The sequence below is a fragment of the Lynx canadensis genome, chromosome C1 (assembly GCF_007474595.2).
Source record: "Lynx canadensis isolate LIC74 chromosome C1, mLynCan4.pri.v2, whole genome shotgun sequence".
NCBI lineage: Eukaryota > Metazoa > Chordata > Mammalia > Carnivora > Felidae > Lynx > Lynx canadensis.
Window position 1 is genome coordinate 35758717 of NC_044310.1, and position 26959 is coordinate 35785675.

A 26959-nucleotide genomic window follows, 5' to 3' on the forward strand; every position below is an offset into this window, starting at 1 on the left:
CTTTTCTCAGATTTAAGGACAATCTGGACAGTGAAATGTGTAGTATTCGTAACTTATTCTAAGACTGCTTTAGGGCAGAGGCTGACAATGTGCCAGGGACAGTGCTAGAAATACAAAGACAATTAAGAAGAGCCCCTGTGCCCACTACAAAGATATACTTGTAGACAGGCATAATAAAAGGTTACAGGGTTTATGATAAAAATTCGTATTAGGGAAGAGGAATGGTCAATTCCGCTTGAAAAAGAAGTGCTATCAGAAAAGGTTCCATTAGAGGTTAAAGGACTAAGAAGGAATCTTTAAAGATGAAGTCCAAAGTTGGAAAATGGGTGATTCCAGGAACAGAATGCTCAATGAACATCTGGACAGGAAAGCGTGAAAAAGAATAGAATATTCAGAAATCTGCAAATAGTTTAGAATGATTAGTACTAGGGAAGGAGGGGATCCTTCTGTGCTGAAAGAGATGTCTTGCAAAGTAGGCAAGAGCCAGACTGCAGTTTAGTTTTTAGGGAGACTAAATTTTATCCTGTAGGTATTGAAGATCCATCTCTTGGGCAGAGTTAACATAATCCATATTCATTAATTTTTTAACAGTCTGGTAAGCAGCTTGAAGGATGTATTTGAGAAGTTTAAACATCAACTAGGAGACCAATTCCACAGATCCATAGATAAAGAGAGAAATGAAGGTAACAGGAATAGAGGAAGAGATGAGGGGAAGGATGGGAAAGTGTTAAGAGCAATAAACTGGACTTAACAAGGTTGAGTATGACACTGGTGTTCAAGCCCAAACTTTACAATATGGTAATAGAGTAGGAAAATGTCTTTTCAGCACAATTACCCACAGAACATTAAACAAACAACAGAAAGATGCCCAGATCCACTACAAACCTTCTGAATCAGAATCTCCAGGGATGGAACCCCAGCAGGTATGTATTTTCAACCCATCAAGGTTGAGAACCACAACAATAGGATAAGCACAGATACATACTGAACAACTAACTCAATATATAAACGGACAAATTAGTGACAAAATATGAAGGACAGGTAAATACACTCCTCTGGATAGAAAAATACAAGTAAAGGGAGTCCCCACAGATAAAAGCTGTATTTTCCTGTTTTAACAGGCTTGTGTTCGTTTTAATGTTTATTTCTGAGAGAGACTGAGAGACAGCATGAACGGGGAAGGTGCAGAGAGAGAGGGGGACAGAGGATCTGAAGCAGGTTCTGCCCTGAAAGCAGAAAGCCTGATATGGGGCTCAAACCCACAAACCGTGAGATAATGACTGGAGCCCAAGTTGGATGCCCAACCAACTGAGCCACCCTGGTGCCCCTAAGCTTTTATTCTTAGTCACATTTCATTTAGGGTTTTCAGAGCTACTTTATGTGTGGTACTTTCTATCTCTCTCCATTGGTTTTTTAAAAATAGTAAAATACAACACAGATACAAAAAATTACAAAAAACAAATGGGCAAAATCACCAGGCAGTTCAAGCAACAGAATATCAACATCCAAACCAGAAAACGTTTTATAAGCCTCATTTAAAAAAAAACAAACCAGGGGTGTCTGGGTGTCTCAGCTGGTTAAGTGTCTGACTCTTGATTTTGGCTCAGGTCATTATCTGAGTTACAGTGACAGATTAACTGACAGTGCAGAGCCTGTTTGGGATTCTGTCTCCCTCTCTCTCTGCCCCCCACTGCTTTCTCTCTCTCAAAAATAAATAAATAAAACCTAAAACAAACAAAAAACCACAACATAAACCCAAAAAACAAACCTCCCTCCCCTCTAAAAATAACTATTATCCTGACTTATGGTGAACACCTCTTTGCTTTGCTTTTACCACCCAAGTGTATATCCCTCAAAATGATTATTTGGTCTCCAAAAAAATATCTCTTAACTCTCTTAACTTACAGGTTACTCTGAAATATCTTATACCTCTATATTTCCTATAAATTGGTGGTTGGTTCTAGAGGCTACAGAACTGCCCCCCTCCCCTATACACATCTTTATTTTGGAAAGGCAACTTCTTGATAGCTTTGTGCACTAGGAGACACATAATGTCTGATTATGCTTCTTTTTGTGAGGCTGGCAGATATGGATGCTCATAGCCTAAAACTATTAACTTACTACAAGCTGCAAAACAATGATCTTCCAGTTTTATCATTCCTTCTTTATTAGCTAGTATACTTGCATAAAATGGAATTTCCTCTCATCTATTTGGTGACTCAATGGTAAAATTCACAGGGAAAGATAGACTACATGCTTATTTCTAAGGTGAGGTATCACTGAGAACTCACAAATTTAATCAGTTAATATCCTTAGCTGATGCATGAAACATCTATATTTGGCCAGTGGGAACATCTTCAATTTGGCTACTGAATACTTTTGATACAGCTCTAGTAATCTTTAATCACTTCTCTGCTATGTAGTATGACAAAATGTTCCAAGCTTATCTTACAAATATCCTGTCCAGAAATGCTATTTCAAGACTACAGTCTGGGTACTAGGGATGCTAATTGCTATGAGGTTGGTCACTGCTTTTAGGTCTTTTCCATGAGCAGAGTCTGGAAATATATACCCGTTTTCAAAGAATATATCATAACATGACCTCTCACTGATATAGATTTTTTAAAAGATTTATTTTAAGAGAGAGATTGCATACGAGGAGGGAAGAGGGGCAGAGAGAGAATCAACCTTAAGCTCAACATGGGGCTCGATCCCATGACCTTGGGATCATGACCTAAGCCAAAAACAAGAGGTGGATGCTCAACCAACCAAGCCACCCATGTGCCCTGATATTTCTAATTCATATTGAGAAACTTGAGTTTTTACCAAACATCTTATATCTATACTTCCTTTCCTCTACACCAAGAATCCTGACTTTCAAGGACACAAGGTATAGAATATCATATTCAACCACTTTATCTCGTATTACATACAACATACAACAGTTACATACAGATTACATACAACAGTAATCAGAGTAACAATCAACATGACACCACCAACATGACTAATAAAATGTTATTCTGTACAGGCTCTCCCCATTCTCCCACTAAAAAGTTATACTTTTTTGGGGCATCTGGCTGGCTCAGTCAGTGGAGTATGCAACTCTTTTTTTTAATGTTTATTATTTATTTTTAAGCAAGGGAGGGGCAGAGCGAGAGGGAGACACAGAATCCAAAGCAGGCTCCAGGCTCTGTCAGCACAGAGCCCAACGTGGGGCTTGAACTCACAGACCGTGAGATCATAACCTGAGCTGAAGTTGGACGCTTAACCGACTGAGCCACCCAGGCGCTCCATGAGCATGCAACTCTTGATCTTGGGATTGTGAGTTCAAGCCCCAAGTTGGGTATAGAGATTACTCAGAAATAAGATCTCTAATAAAAAAAGTAAGGTGGGGCGTCTGGGTGGCTCAGTCGGTTAAGCGTCCAACTTCGGCTCAGGTCATGATCTCACGACTTATGAGTTCGAGCCCCGCGTCGGGCTCTGTGCTGACAGCTCAGAGCCTGGAGCCTGTTTCACATTCTGTGTCTCCCTCTCTCTGACCCTCCCCCGTTCATGCTCTGTCTCTCTCTGTCTCAAAAGTAAATAAATGTTAAAAAAACAAAAATTAAAAAAAAAAAAAAAGGTATGCCTTTTCTAGACTGTTAAGAGCCCATTGCTATTACATGCTAAACTCTCTTAACTCTCATTTAGTTCTATAATCAGCCATATATTTAGTATTTACCATCTTTCTGTTTATCTTTCAGGTTTCATTGTCTGAAGCTTGTCTAGTACTTTCCTCAGGAAAATTCTTGGAAACAATATTCCAAGTTCCTACACACTAGTATTTGTGACTTTAGAAATGAAGATTAGTTTGATAGAGTATAAAATCTTTGGCTCACATTTTGAGTACTGTAATTGTTATTCCATTGACTTGTCATAAAACTTCATCAAAGTCTGATTTTCTTTGTAAGTCACTTGGACAAGCTCAAAGGGTATTTTTCTTTTTCACTTGAATCTAGCATTTTATAAGCCTATTTGGTGTTGGCTGTTCTGGCTGCCCTTTCAATTCATAGCTTCAAATCTTACTGTATTTCAGGGAATTATTCTTGAATTGTAATTTTTAGCCATTAACCTGTTCTTTTGGGATTTTCTGTGTGTGTGTGTGTGTATGATCCTATTATACACATACTGGATCATTTTTGGCCAAATGTATATCATCTCTCAATTCTTCAAAAAATTTTAATGTTTGAGAGAGTGCGCGCGCACGCGAGCGCATGAGCAGGGGAGGGGCAGAGAGAGAAGGAGACACAAAACCCAAAGCAGCCTCCAGGTTCTGAGCTGTCAGCAGAGCCCGATGTGGCACTTGAACCCACAAACTGCAAGATCAGGACCTGAGCCAAAGTCAGACACTCAACTGATTGAGCCACCCAGGTGCCCTTTTATTTTTTATTCACTCATTCATTCATTTAAACAATAATGATGCATTAAAAAAACTTTTAAAGCAGCCTTCACACATAGCACGGAGACCAACATGGGGCTTGAACTCACAATCCTAAGATCAAGACGTGAAGCAAGATCAAGAGTGGGACACTTAACTGATTGAGCCACCCAGGCACCACCCCCCCCTCAGTTTTTTATATTTAGTAAACTCTACCCCCAAAGTGGGGCTTGAACTTACAACCCTGAGACCAATGGTCACATGCTCTACTGACTGGGCCAACCAGATGCCTCTCAATTCTAGCTTCTTTTTTTTTAACGTTTACTCATTTTTGAAAGAGAGAGAGACAGAGAGAGAGAGAGACGGAGGGAGGGAGGGAGGGAGGGAGGAGGGAGAGAAGGAGAGGGGGAGAGAGAGGGAATCCAAAGCAGGATCCAGGCTCTGAGCCATCAGCACAGAGCTCAACATGGGGCTCAAACCCACAAACCATTGAGATCGTGACATGAGCCAAAGTCGGATGCTCAACTGACTGAACCACCTAGGCGCCCCAATTTTAACTTTTGTTTATAAATTCTTACTTATTTTGAGAGAGAGAGAACGAACGAGTGCGAGCAGGGGAGGGGCAGAGAGAGGGAAAGAATCCCAAGCAGGCTCTGTGCAATGCTGTCAGTGCAGAGACCAACACAGGAACTGTGAGATCATGACCTGAGCCGAAATCAAGAGTTGGACGTTTAACCAATATAGCCACCCAGGTGCTCCTCAATTCTAACTTTTAATGTTTCTCCCTCATTTAAAAATTTTCTTCTAATTCTTAGAAAACATTGATTATTCACTTGAGTTCCTTCTCGTTTAGTCTCCTTTTGAGTATCTTTCCTTATTTCTAGCACCTTGAGTTTTTCTGGTTGAGGTTGTTCTTATGCCATTTTCTTGGTATTATCTAAATTTTAAAATAGTATAGTAGTATAGTAGTACTGTAGTACTAGTAAATTTTAAAATGGTTATGTTTTGTGGACATGCTGTACAGGTGTACGTTGCATTGTCTGTTAAGGATGTTATTCTAGTCTATTCTTTATCCTTGTGACCCCTAAAAATTTTTTTTTAATGTTTTTGAGAGAGAGAGAGCAAGCAAGCCAGGGAGGGGCAGAGAGAGAGAGAGAGGGAGAAAGAAATCCCAAGCAGGCTGCACGAAGAGCCTGATGCAGGGCTCAAACTCATGAACCATGTGATCATGACCTGAACTGAAACCAGGAGTTGGATGTTTGCACCACCCAGGCGCCACTTCTATTGATCCTTTTATGTTCATTTATGTATGATTAGTTTTGTGAATGTGAGTCAAGACTGCTTTTCTGACATCAAACTTTAGAGCTCTTTTCTGTTGTTTTCATAGTGTTAAAAAAATATGGTGGCTTATGGGGCCGCCTGAGTGGCTCAGGTGGTTGGGTATCCAACTTCAGCTCAGGTCATGATCTCACAGTTGGTGGGTTCAAGCCCTATGTCAGGCTCTGTGCTGGCATCTTGGAGCCTGGAGCCTGCTTCCAATTCTGTCTCTCTCTCTCTCTGCCCTTCCCCTGCTCACACTGTCTCTGTCTCTCAAAAATAAATAAAAATGTTTTAAAAATTTTAAAAAAGGTGGCTTAGTTTCTTTCATGTCCAGGCTATTGTCCCCACCTTCTTCCCTCCCTTTTATCTGAACCTTCTTTTTCCTTTGTCTCTATGTTTTCCATTTCTGTAGCTCAATCTGGATTCTATTTCCAAAAGCTTTGTGTTCAGTGAGGGGCTACATTCTGGAAGGGAATACTGGTTGGTTAATATAAACAATGATAGTGCCCGGTGCTAGTTATCAACTATTGCCTTAGTCCCAAAGTCATCCTTTCTGCCTACTCTTTGTAAATGTGTCTGAACACTTAAAATTTTTCCCTTTGCCAGCTGTCAGGTTAAGTTTTGTCAGTACAGCAAGAGAGACTTCTGCTTCTTACTCCGGTGTGCTTACTCAGCAGGCTCCTGCAGCACCCAGTTCCTGCTAAGCCAGGTTCTAAAGTGCAAATGAGCTTTGACTTGAGTGATTTTACAGCAGAGTGACATCTGAACAGCTTTACCAGGTACTTAAGAGGGCAGATTTCCAACATGTTCTCTGGAGAAGCACCTGAACAACTGTTCTGTCATTCAGTAAACCACAGCTAAGCCCTTCCTCACAAGGTCTGGTGGTGATGGGGGAATGGGGATACTCTTCCTTGAGTACTCTATCTTAGCCCTAGGGTTAATGGCTATTCCCTACACCTGCTACTTTGATACTCTTCAGTGTTCTCTTTATTGCTAGTCAACTGTTCCCCAATCCTGTACTTTCCCTGTTGAAACTATTGTGTGGCTTTTCTCTCCTAACTGATTCAACCAGACCCTTTATACCTCATTCCAGACTTCTGTATTGACTGACTAGTTTTGTAAAACCACTCCTAATTTTCAGCTGTTCTCCAATTAACGCTCTAAGCCATCTAGAAACAACTGCTGCCTGCCTCTTTTGGGGGCTGTCAGATATCCTATGCTTCCTCCAATTTTTTCCTGCACAAATGCTGCCACCACCCAGGTATTATAGTTTTGTGGTTTGTTCCTGTTTAACACCTCACTTTGTTTTGCTGTAGATAATGCCCATGGATTTTTTTCTGGTTCTTCGATTCCAGTTGCTCTGTATTCTTTCTTATTATTTTGAAATAATTACAGAGTTACAACAAAGTTGCAAAAATAATTCAAAGAATTTCTTTATATTCTGCACAGATGTCTAGATTCTCATGTCACCATTTTACATTTGCTCCAACATTCTAATTATTTTTTCTTGAACCATTTGCAAGCTGAAGGACTTGATACCATTTACCCATAAATACTTTATTATGTGTTTCTTCAAAAGCACATTCTTTACATAATCACAATGCAATTATAAAGACTGGGCATGGGGCGCCTGGGTGGCTTGGTCAGTTAAGCGTCTGACTTCGGCTCAGGTCATGATCTCGCGGTCCGTGAGTTCGAGCCCTGCGTCGGGCTCTGTGCTGACAGCTCAGAGCCTGGAGCCTGTTTCAGATTCTGTGTCTCCCTCTCTCTGTGACCCTCCCCTGTTCATGCTCTGTCTCTGTCTCAAAAATAAATAAACGTTAAAAAAAAAAAAAAGACTGGGCAATTAACATCAACAAATACTACTATCTAATCTATAACACTTATTCAAATTGTAATACTGATTAGTTTCGTAGCAAAACAAAATTTTTAAAATGTACATTGTTTTTCTCTCATCCAGTATCCAATCTGGGACTACGTGCTTTTTTTTTTTGCATAGGCTCCACGCCCAATGTGAGGCTCGAACTCATGACCCAGAGATCAAGAGTCTCACTGACTAAGCAAGCCAGGCACCCTGAACGTGTTTCCTTTAGTTGTCTTATCTCTTTAGTTTTCTTTAACCTGGAACTTTTCTTTCATGACAACATTTTTAAAAAGTAGACGCTACTTCTTTTGTAGAATCTTTTGTAATTCTTTAGTAAAACTTCAATTTGAGTGTGTGTGGTATTTCCTTATGGTTAGATTCAGGCTATGCATTTCTGGAAGGAGTTCACAAAGGTGAGGTTGCATTCTCAATGCATCACATCAGAAGGCTTATTATATTTATTTCCCCCATGACTGGTGATGTTAATCTATTTTTTAAGTTTATTTATTTTGAGAGAGAGGGAGGGAAAGAGAGAGAGCACGCACATGCGGGGGTAGGGGCAGAAAGAGGGAGAGAATCCCAATCAGGCTCCATGTCGTCATTGCAGAGTCTGACATGGGCTTGATCCCACGAACCATGAGATCATGACCCAAACCAAAATTAAAAGTTGGATGCTTAACTGACTGAGCCACCCAGGCGCCCATCTATTTTTTTAATAAAATAAAATACAGAGTGAAATGCACATATACCAAGTATACCATTCTATGAGTTTTGAAAAATGCTCTTAACTCCTCAACCTCTATAAAAATAAAAACTACCTTCTACAACAAGAAAGTTCCTTTTGCCCTCTGCAGTCAATCCCCACTTCACACAAGCAACCACTGTTTGGATTTTCTTTCCCACCATACATTACTTGCTTATTCTAGAATAGGCACATAAATAGAACCAGATGGTATGTACCATTTTGTGTAATGGTACACTGAAACTCGTCATGTTGTTTTATCAGTCACTCCTTTTTATTAACAAATATGTAATTCATTACATGATTACACCACAACTTTTCTATTCTTGGGTCAACAGATATTTAAACTGTTTCCAGTTTGGTGCTATTATGAATAAAATTAAAATAAATGAACATTTACCTTCGTTTCTCTTGAGTATCTATAAATAAATATCTAGAAGTGCTGGGTCATAATGTAGTTTTACAAAAAACTACCATAGCTTTTCCCAAAATGGTTAGACTACTTCATGTTCCTGTAATGTATGAGAGTTCCAAATGCTCTAAAATGTGACCGAATTTAGTGTTTTCAGACTTATAAATTTTAGCCATTCTGGAGTGTGGGTAGCAATATCTCACAATGGTCTTAATTTGAATTTCCACATTTCCCTTGCAACTAATGACAATGATTATTTTCTCCATGTGCCTACTGGACATTTGAGTATCCTCCTTTGCGAAGTATCTGTTCAAATCTTGCTCATTTTTTTCTTTTCAAATTTTTATTTAAATTCTAATTAGTTAACATACTGTGCAATATTGGTTTCACAAGAAGAATTCAGTGATTCATCACTTACATACAACACCCAGTGCTCATCATAACAAGTGCCCTCCTTAATACCCATCACTCATCTAGCCCATTTCACACCCACCTCCATCAATCCTGTTTGTTTTCTATCTTTAAGAGTCTCTTATGGCTTGTTTCTCCCTCTTCCCTACCCCCTTGCATATGTTCATCTGTTTTGTTTCTTAAAATCCACAGGTAAGTGAAATCCTATGGTATCTTTCTCTGACTTATTTTGCTTAGCATAATACTCTAGCTGCATCCATCTCTGCATCCATGAAACCAAATGACAAGGTTTCATTCTTTTTGATGGCTGAGTAATACTCTATTATATATGTACACCACATCTTTATCCATCCATTAGTCGACGGACACATGGGCTCTTTGCCATAGTTTGGCTATTGTAGATAATGCTGCTATAAACATTGGGGTGCATGTCCCCCTTTGAATCTGTATTTTTGTATCCTTTGGGTAAATACCTAGTAGCATAATTGTTGGGTCATAGGGTAGTTCTATTTTTAGTTTTTTGAGGAACCTCCATACTGTTCTCCAGAGTGGCTGCACCAGTCTGCATTCCCACCAACAGGGCACATCCTTTCTCCACATCCGCGCCAACACCTGCTGTTTCTTATGTTAACTTTAGCCATTCTAACAGGTGTGAGGTGATATCTCATCATGGTTTTGATTTGTATTTCCCTGATGATGAGTGATGTTGAGCATCTTTTCATGTGTCTGTTAGCCATATGGATGTCTTCTTTTGAAGAGTGTCGATTCATGTCTACTGCCCACTTCTTAACTGGGTTATTTGTTTTTTGAGTGTTGAGTTTGAGAAGTTCTTTATAGATTTTGGATACTAACCCTTTATCAGGTATATAGTTTGCAAATATCTTCTCCTATTCTGTAGGCTGCCTTTTAATTTTGTGGTTTCCTTTGCTGTGCTGAAGCGTTTTATCTTGATGAGGTCCCAACAGTTCACTTTTGCTTTTGTTTCCCTTTTCTCCAGTGATGTGTCTAGTAAGAAGTTGCTCAGGATGAGGTCACAGAGGTTACTGAACTGTGTTCTCCTCTAAGATTTTGATGGTTTCCTATCTCACATTTAGGTCTCTCATCCATTTTTAATTTATTTTTGTGTATGGTATAAGAAAGTGGTCCAGTTTCATTCTTCTACATGTGGCTGCCCAGTTCCCACAAAACTATTTGTTGAAGAAAGTATTTTTTCACCTGGATATTCTTTCTTGCTTTGCTGAAGATTATTTGACCATATAACTGTAGGTCCATTTCTGGGTTTTCTGTTCTGTTCCACTGATCTATGTCTGTTTTTGAGCCAATACCATGTTGTCTTGATGAGTACAGCTTTATAATATAGGTTGAAATTCAGAATCATGGTGCCTCCAATTTTATTTTTATTTTTCAGGATTGTTATGGCTATTCAGGGTCTTTTATGGTTCCATACAAATTTGAAGACTGTTTGTTTCAGATTTGTGAAAAATGCTGGTGGTATTTTGATGGGTATACATTAAATGTATACATTGCTTTGAGCGGTATACACATTTTAACTATGTTCTTCTAACCCATGAGTATGGAATGCTTTTCCATTTCTTCATAACCTCTTCACTTTCTTTCAGAAGTTTTATGTAATTTTCAGAGTACAGATCTTTTACCTCTTTGGTTAGGTTTATTCCTACATATCTAACTGTTTTAGGTGCAAATGCAAATGGGATCAGTTCCTTGATTTATTTTTCTGCTGTTATCGGTGTATAGAAATGCAACAGATTTTTGTATATTGATTTTATATTCTGCAACTTTGCTAAATTCATGTATTAGTTCTAGCAATTTTTGGTGGAGACTTTTGGGTTTTCTACATAGAGTATCACGCTGTCTGCAAATAGTGAAAGTTTGACTTCTTCCTTGCCCATCTGGATTGCCTTTTATTTCGTTTTGTTGTCTGATTGCTAAGGCTAATAAGACTTCCAGTACGATGTTAAATAGTAATGGTGAAACTGGACATCTGTAATCTTGTTCCTAACCACAGGAAAAAGTTTTCAGTTTTTCCCCATCGAGGATGATATTAGCTGTAGGTCTTTTGTATATGGCCTTAATGATGTTGAGGTATGTTCAATCTCTACTTTGTTGAGTTTTTATCAAGAATGGATGTTGTATTTTGTCAAATGCTTTTTCTGCATCTATTGAGAGGTTCATTATGGTTCTCATAAATCTTGCTCATTTTTAAAATACTGAGTTGTTGGGGTACCTGGCTGGCTCAGCTGGTAGAACATGTGACTCTTGATCTTGGAGTCATGAGTTTGGGTCCCACATTGGACATAGAGGTTACTTCAAAGAAATAAAATACAGTAAAACCTTGGATTTCAAGTAACTTGCTTTGCAAGTGTTCCATAAGATGAGCAAATATTTCTAATAAATTTTAACTTGATAAATGAACGATGTCTTGCAATACAAATAGTACATGATGCCAAGCATCACATGATCATAATTGAGTCAATAGTTCTCTTTTGCTCGCTGCAGATTGTGGGTGATCGTCTCCCATACTTGGATGCTTGGTCTCAGAGGCCACGGGTTTTGGCAAAAATCAGTGATTTTTCAGAACACTGGAAGGTGCCCACACCTGGCACTAGCGTATTTTTTGTCACTTTAAAGCACCTATGGACAGTTCTTTGCTTTTCCATATAAGAGTAAGCTCAGGAATGATTTGCTTCATTCTAGGTCAGGCTACCTGCAGATATAGACCCTTTCCTCTGCTGCCTTATTGCCAGTTACATTAAATACAGTGTATGACAAGAGTTTATTAATACTGTCCGGTAGTCAACATCGGTGCCAGTGTATACAATGGCCCCCATGCACAAAAAGGTTGAAAAGGCAGGCAGGGAGAAGGAGGAGATGATTACAGTGAAAGTTAAGGAAATCATTGTGGGGTGCCTGCATGGCTCAGTCAGTTAAGCATCTGACTTTGGCTCAGGTCATGATCTCACTTTTCGTGAGTTTGAGCCCCACATCAGGCTCCCTCCCTCTCTGCCCCTTGCCCACTCACACTCTCTCTCTCTCTCAAAAATAAACAAAAGAAAAAAAAAAAAAAGAAAACCATCAAGAAGTAAGAACAAAGTTTGCAAGTTGCTAAAATTGCAAGATTTTAGAAGACATCTACATCTGGGGGCGCCTGGATGGCTCAGTCGGTTGAGTGTCTGACTTCAGTTCAGGTCATGATCTCATGGCTTGTGAGTTCGAGCCCCGTGTCGGGCTCTGTGCTGACAGCTCAGAGCCTGGAGCCTGCTTCAGATTCTGTGTCCCCCCTCTCTCTGCTCCTCCCCTGCTTGTGCTCTGTCTCTGCCTTTCAAAAATGAATAAACATTAAAAAAAAAAAAAAAGACGTCTACGTCTGCATCATGTCTGCAGAGGAGGAGGAGAAAAAGGTGGATGAATCCTTCACTTCAAATGAGATTAGGGAGATGTGTAAAATGTGGCAAACAGTGCAAACTTTGTAGAAAAGCACCACCTCAATAAAGCTGTAGCAGTGCGAGCGACGAATCTGCTTAACAACAATCCAATATCACATTTCTGTAAAATCCTCAAAAGGAGGCAAAAGCAAGTGCCATTGGATAGGTTCCTCGTTAAAACTGCATGAAAAGAAAACGATTCCATTGAACCAAAAGACAGCAGTGATTCCATTAGTGATAGTGAAAGTCATCCAATAACCATCCTCGTTTCCCTCATACCAACCACAAAGGTTTTCAAAGGTAAGTGCCAATTATTTTTCTTTATATTTTGTATTTTATTTTGTTATTTTGTATTATATTACAGTATTGCAATCATTTTTATATGAATATTTTTGGGTTGTGGGATGAATTATCTGAGTTTCCAATATTTCTTACACGGAAATTCGCCGTGATATACAACTGCTTTGGATTACAAGCATGTTTCCAGAATGAATTATGCTCACAAACCATATATATATTTACTGTATATATAAAATATTGTCTTTTTATTATTAAGTTGTAAGAGTTATTCATATTATATATACAGGTCCCTTTTCGTATATGTTTTGCAAATATTTTCTCAGTCTGTGAGATAAGCAGATGTTTTACATTTTGATGAAATTTGATTCATCAATGTTTTTCTTTATGGTTATTGTTTCCTATGTCCAAAGAAATCTTTTTCTACCCTCTAAGCCATAAAGATATTCCCCCAAGTTTTCTTCTAGAACCTTTACAGTTTTAGGCCATACATTTGGGTCTATAATTCCTCCCAAATTCATTTTTTTGTACGCTGTGAGAAAAAGGGGGAGACGGGGAGAGGGAGGGAGGGGGCGGGAGGAAGGGAGGGAGAGGGAGGGAGGGAGGGAGAGAGAGAGAGAGACAGAGTGTGTGTGTGTGTGTGTGTGTGTGTGTGTGTGCATGTATGTATATATAGTTCTTTCTCCACATTTCTTTCTCTGTTGGTCTGCTTTAGCATCTTTGTTGTTGTTAGACTGTCACACTGTCTAACACTTTGTGTGTTAGACTGTCACACTGTCACTGTAGAGCCTGCTTAGGATTTTCCCTCTCTCTCTGTCTCTCTGCCCCTCTCCACTTGCACTTTCTCTCTCTCAAAAAGATAAATTATAAAAATAAATAACTAGAGCTGCGCTGTTCAATATGGTAGCCACTACCTACATGTAGTTGTTGAGCATTCAGGAAGTGTGTCATTTATACTGAGATTATACTACAAACAAGTAGAGGATACACAAAGGATCTTGAAGATCCGGTACAAAAAATAACATAAATTATCTCAATAATTTAAAGATATCAATTACATATTAAAATGTCAATAATTTAGATATATTTTGTTAAATAAAATATACTCGACTTTTTTTTTAAGGCACACTAAAAACTCTACTTTAGGTTGAAAGGCCAAAAGGCATATTAATTCAACACACAATAGCAAAGTTTTACTTATATATAGGAAGGAGCTTAAATACTCACAACTGCATATTTATAACATCACAATTATTTTATATAAGAGGGAAAAATCAAGAGAAAAAGACCTCTTACGATAACTGGAGAAAGACAATTTAAGATGCAAGACCATTTTTACATAATTTGAATACTGAATTTTGAATGTTAAACCTTATAAAACAAAGGCAATTAAGAACTTTTTAAAGTTTCGAAGGCATAAAGATGAAAAACATGATGATGTGCGAAAAGTTACACAGGAATTTTGGTCATTAAAAAAAAAAAAAAACAAAAAAAGGAATTTTGGTCATTATCTTCATACAAATCAACTCCATCTAAAAACAATAAAAATCTAAATTTAGGGACTTCCTTTTTTAGCAATTTCTTCAATATTCTTATTATTAACAGGGTCTTATATTTATGGCATTATTTGTTAGGTTTTAATTAAACATCTACACTTTGATACTTACAAAGTCTTCCTCTTCGAATTGTAATTTTTCCACCTTGTCTTCTTTCTTTTCTTCTCTAATCTCTGTAGGTGGCTTCTCCTGAAAGGCACAGCCTTTCCGGGAGTGGAAGCTGCCATTCCAGTGGCGATGGTTCCCTGTGCCACCCCCACTACGCTGGCTCATGCCATCATGACCTCGGGAGGAGCCATGCCAACCAGATAGATTCCCTGTGATTCCAGCATATGTTCCCTTAGAGACACCAGAGTCCACAGAATCGTGGCGGAACAGGGAGGGCTGGTGCCAGGAATCTGGAATAGTAAGGAAAAGTAACACATTACATTTTTGCTTCCTGATCTGATTTACAGTACTACCAAAAGCACTTTAGGGGATCTTTTAAAATAAAAATAAAAGATTAAGGGGCACCTTGGTGGCTCAGTCAGTTAAGCATCTGACTCTTGATTTCGGCTCAGGTCATAATCTCACAGTTCGCGGGATCAAGCCCTGCATCGGGCTCTGCACTAATAGTATGGAGCCTGCTTGAGATCCTCTATCTCCCTCTCTGCCCCTCCTCCACTTGCTCTCTCCCTCCCTCAAAAAATAATAAACAAACAAATAAATAAAAGATTAAGCCCACAAAAAAGAAATCACAAAATACATCTTTTTCTTTTATGTAATTTCTATATGAAATCTTCCAAATAAATAAATGACATAGGAGAACACAAGAATGTTAGAAAGCCAATGTAACTGAATAATGACAATAGGAGATCTAATTGAAAAATATGTTCAAAAAACATCATCATTTCAAGATTATGGACAGACTTGCATCCCTCAATGTGGGCTTGCTCTGAGTAGTTTAAATATAGTCACAGAAGTTGGGCATGGCTTACCTCCTGTAGTTCGTAGAGGTCCATTGTTAAAAAAGCCATCAGAGGAATTATGTCGACGACGGCTTACTCCAAATCTACGGTCTCCTCGGGGTAGGTGTTCTCCGTGTTTTTCGAAGGTGGCTGTAGGTGACTAAGATGATAAAGTATAGAGAAGCAAACAGTTAAGATATCAATCTCAGTATCTTAGGTTTCGCATCAGCCTTTTAGAAAACAAGTAACACTGGCAGAAACCCCATTATGAGCATACAGGCCATAATAAGGGTACTATAGGCCCATGAGTTAGAGAAGTCCTAGGTTACATACTCAATCATTAACTCATTTTCTATATTCCAGAAGAGGAGAGATACTCATTTATTTGCATGAGAGAGTGAACAAAAACCCTGTTGATATCCATAAATAAGACCTCCAACTTTACACTTAAAGATATTAAGTTAATATTGCAACAGGAAAGGAAAAGATGCTTGCTTTCAAAAATTCTCAGGGCGCCTGGGTGGTTCAGTTGGTTAAGTGTCCGACTTTGGTTCAGGTCATGATCTCATGGTTTGTGAGTTCGAGAGCTGCTTCGGGCTCTGTGCTGACTGCTCAGAGTCTGGAGCCTGCTTCGGATTCTGTGTCTCCCTCTCTCTCTGCCCTCCCCCACTCATTCTCAAAAATAAAATAAACATTAAAACAATTATTTTTAAATCCTAAACAGCTTTATTACTTCCGTAAGTTATTCTAGAATTGGAGAGAAAGAAATGGTTTAAATACCACATCACCTTGAGGCCATTAACACCTACACAGTTTTTATAGTTTTTTTAAAAATTTTTTTTTTTTTCAACGTTTATTTATTTTTGGGACAGAGAGAGACAGAGCATGAACGGGGGAGGGGCAGAGAGAGAGGGAGACACAGAATCAGAAACAGGCTCCAGGCTCCGAGCCATCAGCCCAGAGCCTGACGCGGGGCTCGAACTCACGGACCGCGAGATCGTGACCTGGCTGAAGTCGGACGCTTAACCGACTGCGCCACCCAGGCGCCCCAGTTTTTATAGTTTTATAAAACATTTAGTTCTGAATGTCACTTAATATTCATAACAGCACTATAATTTGGCATCATTCTCATTTTACTCATTTACACATGAAGAAAGAGGTCAGGGAAAATAAGTCTTTGCGGTTACATCATGAAAAGGAAGCAGTTGGGGCGCCTGGGTGGCGCAGTCGGTTAAGCGTCCGACTTCAGCCAGGTCACGATCTCGCGGTCCGTGAGTTCGAGCCCCGCGTCAGGCTCTGGGCTGACGGCTCGGAGCCTGGAGTCTGTTTCCGATTCTGTGTCTCCCTCTTTCTCTGCCCCTCCCCTGTTCATGCTCTGTCTCTCTCTGTCCCAAAAAAAAATAAATAAACGTTGAAAAAAAAAATTAAAAAAAAAAAAAAAAAAAAAAAAAGAAAAGGAAGCAGTTTGAGAAATACAGATGAACTCTCATTTCCCTCCCTATTCCAAATAATTTTATTCTAGAACATTCTTTAGTTTCCAATGAGAGAACAAAGTCTAAGAAGTTGTGAAAAATATGGATATATTTGACAAAGGCTTAGAGGAAAACTACAGGTTGGGGCACAGATATCTTTGCATTTATTTTCTTATTATTAATATCCTCACCAACACTTGGTATTGTTAGTATTGCTTATTTTAGCCAATTCTAATGGGTTACAAAGATCTTTCTCCTTTCTTCCAGAAGTTTTATGGTTTTTAGCTCTTTAAATTAGGTTATTATCCACTTCAAGCTAATTTTTGTGTGTGATATGAAGGTTGAAGTCAAGGTTCTCACTCCCCCCCACCCATATTTATATCCAGTTCTAGAACCATTTCCTAAAAAGACTATCACTTCTACATTAAATTACCTTGGCATTTTAGTAAAAAAATCAACTGACTATACCTATAGGACAATTTCTGAATATTCTATTCCATTGCTTTATGTCTATGCTTATGCCAATGCTACACAACTTTGTTTATTGTAACTTTACTGGCAATAGTCAAACCATATTTCCCAATTCTTTTTACTTACTTCACTGTGCTAGATTATCTTTGCAGATAAGATCTACATACTTTTAAATGCTTTCCTGGATCTCACCCCTACTCCCTCAGACCCACCATCCCCAAGGTTTGGGTCAAAATTATGCCAATTATGAGATCTTGGGAATTTCAAAAGGGCAATTCAAAATGAAGTTCAGAGAAAAAGGTTGTGGGTCTAGGCAGATAAGGAGTATCTGTCCCAAAAATCACATTTAAAAATAGGGAAGATGGGCCTTTTTTTTTTTTTTTTTTTTGAGATTACCAATCAACTTTGTCCCTCCTTGGGAAGCATTTTTAAGTTTATTAACTTCCCAAAGGTTTCTTTTATCAATAACTTAGGCTGTTCTTCTGTGTACTGTGACTAGGACTACTTTACTTCATATGAACTGGCTGTTTTCATTTGTCTTTATTCCTAATTCAACACACATTTTCCCCTGAAATCGTTAAGCAGATTATTATCTCTAAAACAGTTTCTATTTTTTTAATATTTATTTTTGGGAGAGAGAGTGTGAGCAGGGGAGTGGCAGAGAGAGGGGGACAGAAAAGTTGCACTTATGCACTGACAGCAGCAAGCCCAATGCAGGGCTCAAACTCACAAACTGTGAGATCATAACCTGAACTGAAGTTGGATGCTCAGCCAACTGAGCCGCCCAGGTGCCCCTAAAAGAAAATTTCTAAGATTTAATCTGAGATCCACATAGTAGTCAATCAATGCCTCTCCCTTTTCCTTCTCATCTGTTACTATACACAAATATACATTCATTCCAAAGGTCCATTTCCCCCAAAAAACATTTCCCCTTTACCCCTGCCCCTTTGTACCTAAATAATAGGTAAGCAAATATGTTTTAGTTCCAAAGTGTAGTGCACCTAATCCAGGAAATCTTGTGTGCCACATGAGAAAAGCTTAGCATGTAATGAAAAATGGGGGGTGGGTGGGGAGACACACTTGGCAGTGGCAGGGCACACACTGACTGACTTAGACTGCCTAATTATTTATATCCTATTAAAAGAAATGTAGTAAAGCTGATGAAAACACACTTTAAACCCTCAGGCAAGGCTGAATATACAAAAAACACTTAGACTGTAAAAGAGAGGCTGTCAACAAGTTGGGGATAAAACTGTTATTTGGAAAGTTACTATAGGAATGAAGAACAGTACCTTAGCTGACTGTGGTGTTGAGAAATTTAGCCAAGCAGGAACAAAGTCATGCTGCGCCATTTAGGTCCAGTGTCTCTTTTCAGCAAGGTGAGGCATCCAACCTCATGGCCAGGATCTGAAAATGAGAAAACTCTAATCACTTATGCTTGCAAGACCTGGATACCAATGTACAAAAGAATCTGATTACTCTAAGATCCTCTCTTTATAAAAAGACCTACCCTCTGAGCCTCTCTAAGACTACTTATCAGACATACTTCAAAATTCTAAACAGGAGCAGCAGTCCATGAATATATGAGTATGAAAAACACATGAACAGAAAAAGGTGACATAAACCTGGAAGGTTATGAATTCTTGAGTTTTATGAGAAGAACCTTAAGAATAAACACCTGGGGTGCCTGGGTGGCTCAGTCAGTTAAGCATCTGATTCTTGGTTTTGGCTCAGGTCATGATCTCACGGTTTATGAGTTTGAGCCCTGCATCGGGCTCTGCACTGACAGTGTGGAGCCAGCTTGGGATTCCTTGCTCTCAAAAAATAAACATTTTAAAAACAAATAGCGAAAGGTTTGAAAAAACCAAAAAGAATAAACACCTACTTAAAACTACTGATTCTTATGAAAAGATTAACCTGCTTCAGGTACTCAGGCAAATTGTGAAAAAGCAGTAGAAAAGACCTTCCTAGAGAAGGAAGATGCAATCTCTCAAAGAGTCATTCTTGGGGTGCCTGGGTGGCTCAGTTGGTTAAGTGTCCAACTTCGGCTCAGGTCATGACCTCACAGCTTGTGAGTTCGAGCCCCGTGTCAGGCTCTGTGCAGACAGCTCAGAGCCTGGAGCCTGCTTCAGATTCTGTGTCTCCCTCTCTCTGTGCCCCTCCCCAACTCACGCTCTCTCTCTCAAAAATAAACATTAAACAACAAAAAAAGTTATTCTATTTAGTTCACATTAATTTCCTCCAACACCCACTAGCATCAGGTTTCCTAAGAGATCCATTGGTGTCTCTAAACCATCCCACTAAAGATCTCCAAAATTAAATACACCAGAAAACAGTATGTATTTTCCATGATACAGATACATACACAGTCTTCTTCCAAAGTTAGATATAGGAGAATATTTACCCCAGAGTGTAACCTCTGTGGTCCTGTTTCCCAAACTCCTTGAGTCTGTCAGCTGGATTTCCCACGAGGTTGTCTTGTTAAAAGGGTGCTTAAATAGGCTGGCCAGCAGCACGCCTTGTGATAAAGCACAAGGAAGCCAGACTCTGTGTGGATCGCTCTCAGTCCCCTCAATTGCTCATCTTTAACTATCTAATTCCTGACACGTTTCCAAAAAGGGGAAAGGGAAAGGGGAAGGGGGAAGGGGAACATAAAAAGTATTTGTTACATTTAAAAAATGGGGGGAAGGGGAAAGAGCTGTGTCTACGTTCACCTCATTCAACTTCCTTGAGTGACGGCACTATGATGTTGTTTAAATAGATAATACATGGACATCTGCACATTGAGTGCAAACACTGTTCATAACAAGGTCATAGCTAGAAAGACAGGTTAACTCATGTGTGGGCAAATAATGCCATCAAAGCAATAGTCAAAAATATAACATTAAAGAGTTATAAAAGATCTTCTGAACAATCAATTCTAAAGGCAAAACATCCACATGACAAAGTCCTTAATTTACAAATCTCATTATTCCTACACAGCTGCTAAAAAGTATGCAGATATTTATATCTGTTTTAATATTCAAAATCTAAGGGCATAAGAAATCTTGTTTGTTTTTAATCAGACAAGAACTTGATATATGTTTCCCTCTAAAGAATAGCAGCTCTCAAGGCAAATTTCTTTGTTATATAAAGCTCCCAAATGTATCTTCTATTTCTTTGGTCTTCACTATTTATAAATTCACAGCAAAATTAAAACAAGCAGAAGGAAAGAAGTTAAGGAGTAGTTAAGGAGTAAAACAGTTCCAACGCTGAGGTTTTTCTCTCTTCAGTTTGCTGTATTTCACTTGTTCTGCCTCTCCTGAAGACTGAACTGAGCTGGAGGGTACTATGAAGAATCTTCTACTGCTTCAGTAGAGTAGTCACTTTTTATTTTGGATCCATTTCCATCATTTTTCAATCATTTAAAGGCCACAGGAATCTATCACTATAAGTGAAAAAGCAAAATAACACTATCACAAGAAGCAAAATCATTATTACATATAATTGCTAAAATGAGACACAGTCAAATGATCAATCAATAAAAGGTATTAGTAGTTAAAACTTTTAGGTCCAACTTAGACATTAATTTAATGTGTCACCGCCTATAGCAACAAAATAACTGGCTATAATTCTTTTAAGGATTTTAAATTTTTTTTTTTCAACGTTTATTTATTTTTGGGACAGAGAGAGACAGAGCATGAACAGGGGAGGGGCAGAGAGAGAGGGAGACACAGAATCGGAAACAGGCTCCAGGCTCCGAGCCATCAGCCCAGAGCCCGACGCGGGGCTCGAACTCACGGACCGCGAGATCGTGACCTGGCTGAAGTCGGATGCTTAACCGACTGCGCCACCCAGGCGCCCCTCTTTTAAGGATTTTAGACAAGTCAGCTGAACAGTGTCTGTTGTTTTATATAACCATACCTGTAATTAGCTATCAAAGGTAATTCAGAAATGCAAATTAATGAGTTTGTTAGAGTTAACATTTTCTCTCCTACATGAGAATAACTTGCTCTAAGTAATCAAAAAGCCATATAACTTGCTTATTACCACAGTCATCAACTAATACCAACCACAGCTTGATCCTTAAAAATAAGACATCTGTCATAGTATTCCTGATATATGATACATATTTTTAGATACCTAGTTATCAACTGAGAGACTTAGGCTCTTAGGCTCTGACTTACGATATACTGTAAGAGAAAACACAAATATTTCTTTGGCAAATTCCCATCATTCTTCCAGGGGCTAGATAAAAATTTTTTGATATAAGAGGAGGCTTGCATCTGTAGGCAACTCTGGTCTACACTGGTACAAAGTCTAGTTTTGGAGGATATTTCTCATATAATAAATTGGCAGCCTTGCTCTACTATTTTAAGTTCACGGGGATAGGAAATACCAAATTCAGGGCAGTAAATACCTCTGTGAGGAAAGGAAAGGAATCAAAAAGAGGACTTGGATGGCTTTAATTACATCTGTAATACTTTATTTCTTAAAGTGAGTGATACATATATCACTACTCACTCTACACTTTTTTAATTTACCAGCTTATTAAAGAATATGATAAAGGATATGAATCAACAGCCAGCTGGAAGACATGCATAAGGTGATGAAAGTATGCAGAGCTTCTAAGCTCTCTCCAGGTACACCACTCTCCCCAATCTCTATGTGTTCACCATTCTCTACACTTTTTATATACTTAAAATACTTGAAACAGTAGTAACAGAACAAGCATACAGCAAGTTATGTATTGGGTGATGGGTATTGAGGAGGGCACCTGTTGGGATGAGCACTGGGTGTTGTATGGAAACCATTTTGACAATAAATTTCATATATTTAAAAAAAAAAAAAGTTATGTAAAAGATGGGCGTGCAGCGGCACCTGGGTGGCTCAGTTGGCTGAGCATCCAGCTTTTGATTTCAGACTGGGTCATGATCTTATGGTTCGAGAGTTTGAGCTCCGCATTGGGCTATGCACTGACGGTGCAGAGCCTGCTTGGGATTCTCTTTTGCCTTCTCTCTGCCCCTCCCCCACTTCTCTCTCCCTCTCTCAAAATTAAACAAACATTAAGAAAAAAAGATTTGAATGCAATTTATAACATACACACACACACACACACACACACACACACACACACCCCAATCACCCAGAGTATATATATTCCTTCAGTACACATAGAAGTCATAAAAACTGACTTTATACTAGCTAGAAGTCTCCAAAGAATAAAACATTCTATGTTCTCTAACCATACTGTATTAAACTTAGAAAATGACATTCTTTTGCAGTTCCCATTCTCCTTCCCCCTCCTGAAAAGATCCTGTCCAAAGTCATTAGGTGGGGTCAAGCAAGGTCAGATCTATAGATCTATGGCAGAGGCCCATGTCAGGGTGCTGGGGCCTAATCAGGATGTGAAGTGTGTCCACGAAGGGTGGAAGATAGGGTAATGTGTGTATGGCAGCAGCCCAGTGAAGAATGTCAGAGCCTGCTGTTTCCTGTTAGGAAACGTAAGGCAAAAGTCCTAGTAGGAGGGCAGCCCAATTCAAAGTGCAGGAGCCTGAGTAGAATAAGGAAGCCATCCTGGCAGAGGGACAAGGTCAAGCAAGTTGAGGACTTCCATGCAGCAAGATGCTTTGCACAGGTATTGTAACCTGGGTGAAGTGAGGAAGGAATTAATGTAAGGGAGGAGGTGGTAACTGGAGTTTAGTTACATACTGGGAATTGATCAAAAAGTAAAAAGGATTAAGGAAAAACAGGAGTCAGATTTCTTACTGTGGGAGAAAGGAGGCAATGACAAAATTTCAAAACACACAGAATTACAAAAACCACTATGATTACATCTTCAGTATAACTGGTAGAGCAGTACTTAATGGAAAATAAGCTTCAAGAATACTTTTTTATGGACTTCAAGCTGTATTACAAAGCTGTAATCATCAAGACAGTATGGTACTGGCGCAAAAACAGACACTCAGATCAATGGAACAGAATAGAGAACCCAGAAATGGACCCACATACGTATGGCCAACTAATCTTTGACAAAGCAGGAAAGAATATCCAATGGAATAAAGACAGTCTCTTCAGCAAGTGGTGCTGGGAAAACTGGACAGCAACATGCAGAAAAATGAACTTGGACCACTTTCTTACACCATACACAAAAATAAATTCAAAATGGATGAAAGACCTAAAATTAAGACAGGAAGCCATCAAAATCCTCAAGGAGGAGGCAGGCAAAACCTCTTTGATCTTGACCACAGCAACTTCTTACTCAACAGGTCTCTGGAGGCAAGGGAAACAAAAGTAAAAATAAACTATTGGGACCTCATCAAAATAAAAAGCTTTTGCACAACGAAGGAAACAATCAGCAAAACCAGAAGGCAACCAACAGAATGGGAGAAGATATTTGTAAACGACATATCAGATAAAGGGTTAGTATCCAAGATCTATAAAGAACTTATCAAACTCAACACCCAAAAAAACAAATAATCCAGTGAAGAAATGGGCAAAAGACATGAATAGACACTTCTCCAAAGAAGACATCCAGATGGCTAACCGACACATGAAAAAATGCTCAACATCACTCATCATCAGGGAAATACAAATCAAAACCACAACGAGATACCACCTCACACCTGTCAGAATGGCTAACATTAACAACTCAGGCAACAACAGGTATTAGCGAGGATGTGGAGAGAGAGGATCTCTTTCTCTGGTGGTGGGAATGCAAATTGGTGCAGCCACTCTGGAAAACAGAGGCTCCTCAAAAAATTAAAAATAGAACTACCCTACGACCCAGCAACTGCACTACTAGGTATTTACCCAAGGGATACAGGTATGCTGTTTCGAAGGGGCACATGCACCCCAATGTTTACAGTAGCACCATCAACAATAGCCAAAGTATGGAAAGAGCCCAAATGTCCATCAATGGATGAATGGATAAAGATGTACACACACACACACACACACACACACACACAATGGAGTATTACTCAGCAATCAAAAAGAATGAAATCTTGCCATTTGCAACTACGTGGATGAACTGGAGGGTATTATACTAAGCGAAATTAATCAGAGAAAGACAAATATGACTTCACTCATATGAGGACTTTAAGACACAGAACAGATGAACACAAGGGAAGGAAAGCAAAAATAGTATAAAACAGGGAGGGGGACAAAACATAAGAGACTCTTAAATATGGAGAACAAACAGAGGGTTACTGGAGGGGTTGTGGGAGGGGGGATGGGCTAAATGGGTAAGGGGCATTTAAGGAATCTACTCCTGAAATCATTGTTGCACTATATGCTAACTAATTTGGATGTAAATTAAAGAATAAAATTAAAAAAAAAGAGAAAAGATACTGAAAATACTACATACAAAACAATATTTGTGTTTAAAAAAAAAAAAGATAGTTGCACAGCAATGTGAATGTACTCAATGCCAATTCACCTAATGCCACATACACTTAAAAATGGCTTAAAAGGTGGAGTGCTTAGGTGGCTCAGTCGATTGAGCGTCCGACTTTGGCTCAGGTCATGATCTCACGGTTTGTGGGTTCGAGCCCCGCATCGGGCTCTGTGCTGACAGCTCAGAGCCTTGAGCCTGCTTCGGATTCTGTGTGTCCCTCTCTCTCTGCCCCACCCCTGCTTGTGCTCTGTCTCAAAATGGTAAATTTTGTTATTTTACCACCAAAAAAAAAAAAAAAAAAGGGAAAAAATTTAGACAATATATTTGTTATTGCTTGATTAGCCACAGAGTGTTTCCAGAATGCTACACAAGAAGCTGATAAGGGCTACTTTGAGGAAGGCAGCTATGCTCACCACTATACCACGAACGCTGGCAAGGGCTGCTTTGAGGGAAGGGAAAGTGGGGGTCATATTTTCTCTGTATATCTATGTATACCTTTTGGACTTTGAACTATGTGAATGCATTAGCCAGCAACAAATAAACAAGATAAATTTTAAAACAAAAAAAACAAAACAAAAAACCCATACATCAACCAAAAAACTTATATCCATAATAGTGATTTTTCAAAAATGAAGGGTATTGAATTTTTTTTCTTAAACCAGAAAATAACATGTTAGAACACTATTAATGAAAACATATCGTAACTGAATTTTATTGGTAATAGTTCAGATAAAATGGGAAAAAATAAAGAGAATCTATCAAGGAAAAAAAAAGAATATTTAAATAAATGAAAAAAAAAAAGACTAGGGGCACTTGGGTGGCTCAGATGGTTGAAGGACTCACCCTGAATTTCAGCTCAGGTCATGATCCCAGAGTTATGGAATGGAGCCCCACATCAGGCTACACATTCAATGTGGAGCCTACTTGAGATATTCTCTCTCTCTCTCTCCCCCTCTCCTCTTGCCCCTCTCCCTTGCTTCCACTCTTTCTTAAAACATCCACACACACACGACTAAAACCAAACTGACACAAAACATTTTTATCAAGATGATGGAAAAAGAACAGTAAGGGATGACTGGGTAGCACAGGGTTAAGCATCTGACTCTTAATCTTGGCTCAGATCATGATCTCACGGTTCATGAGTTCGAGCCCCACATCAGGCTCTGTGGAACCTGGTTGGGATTCTGTCTCTTCTCTCTACCCCTCCCTCCTTGTGCGTGCGCGCACTCTCTCTCTCGCTCTCTCTCAAAATAAATAAATAAATAAATTTTAAAAAAGAAAAAGAGCAATAAAGCAAACCAAAAGGGGTGCCTGGGTAACGCTCAGCCAGTTAAGCATCGAACTTCAGCTCAGGTCATGATCTCACATTTGTGAGTTCAAGCCCTGCATCTAGCTCTCTGCTGTCAGTGCTGAGCCCACTTCAGATCCTCTGTACCCTCCCCTCTGTCCCTCTCCTGCTTGTTGTATGCATGCGCGCTCTCTCAAAAATAAAAACTTAAAATAAAGCAAACCAAAGAAACAGAAGCAAAAAAGGTAAAACAATAGAGATGATTTATAATTAATTTATAGTTACAATAAATGCAACAGATTAAGAAATATTATGAGCAAAATAATTATCATGAGCAATTTATATGCTAATAAATTTGAAAATCGTACAGCAGATAATTTCTATTACATGATGAATCTGGCATAGTAAAAAACTTAAATAGACCTGTATATACTGTTACACACACCAAAGACACTTAAATGTGAATCAGAAAATGCCCCTTTTCTTTTTTTTTTTTTAATTTTTTTTTTTCAACGTTTATTTATTTTTTTTGGAACAGAGAGAGACAGAGCATGAACGGGGGAGGGGCAGAGAGAGAGGGAGACACAGAATCGGAAACAGGCTCCAGGCTCTGAGCCATCAGCCCAGAGCCCGACGCCGGGCTCGAACTCACGGACCGCGAGATCGTGACCTGGCTGAAGTCGGACGCTTAACCGACTGCGCCACCCAGGCGCCCCAGAAAATGCCCCTTTTCAAAAGGGTCTGAGGTGAAGAAAGGAAGCTGAATCTCTACGTGGAATTTGCTCTTGGTTAGCAAAGAGGTGCCTTGTTAGTGAGCTGGGACAGGTTGGTTAGCACTTTGGCCCAGAACTAAAGTTTGGGACCAGACTGCACAAAAGGAATAGCTAATTCAAGGACAATCCCTTGATTTGATTCAGTGGCCCAGTCTAGAGATTTTT

General features: G+C 39.1%; 1 protein-coding gene across 4 annotated transcripts in view; it reads right to left on the minus strand.

Moving 5' to 3' along the window:
* Positions 1-26959, minus strand: part of GPBP1L1 (GC-rich promoter binding protein 1 like 1) — a 67988-nt gene that overhangs the window by 16537 nt on the left and 24492 nt on the right. For all 4 annotated transcript variants that reach the window (XR_004343965.1, XM_032594290.1, XM_030327361.2 and 1 more), the window contains 4 exons: positions 19760-20782; positions 18648-18762; positions 15443-15572; positions 14577-14863 (listed from right to left, as the gene is read on the minus strand). Coding sequence is in view for 3 of the 4 variants with exons in the window: in XM_032594290.1 (XP_032450181.1) it covers positions 14577-14863; positions 15443-15572; positions 18648-18707 (477 nt within the window). In the remaining variant the exon portion in view is untranslated. The remainder of the gene's footprint in view (positions 1-14576; positions 14864-15442; positions 15573-18647; positions 18763-19759; positions 20783-26959) is intronic.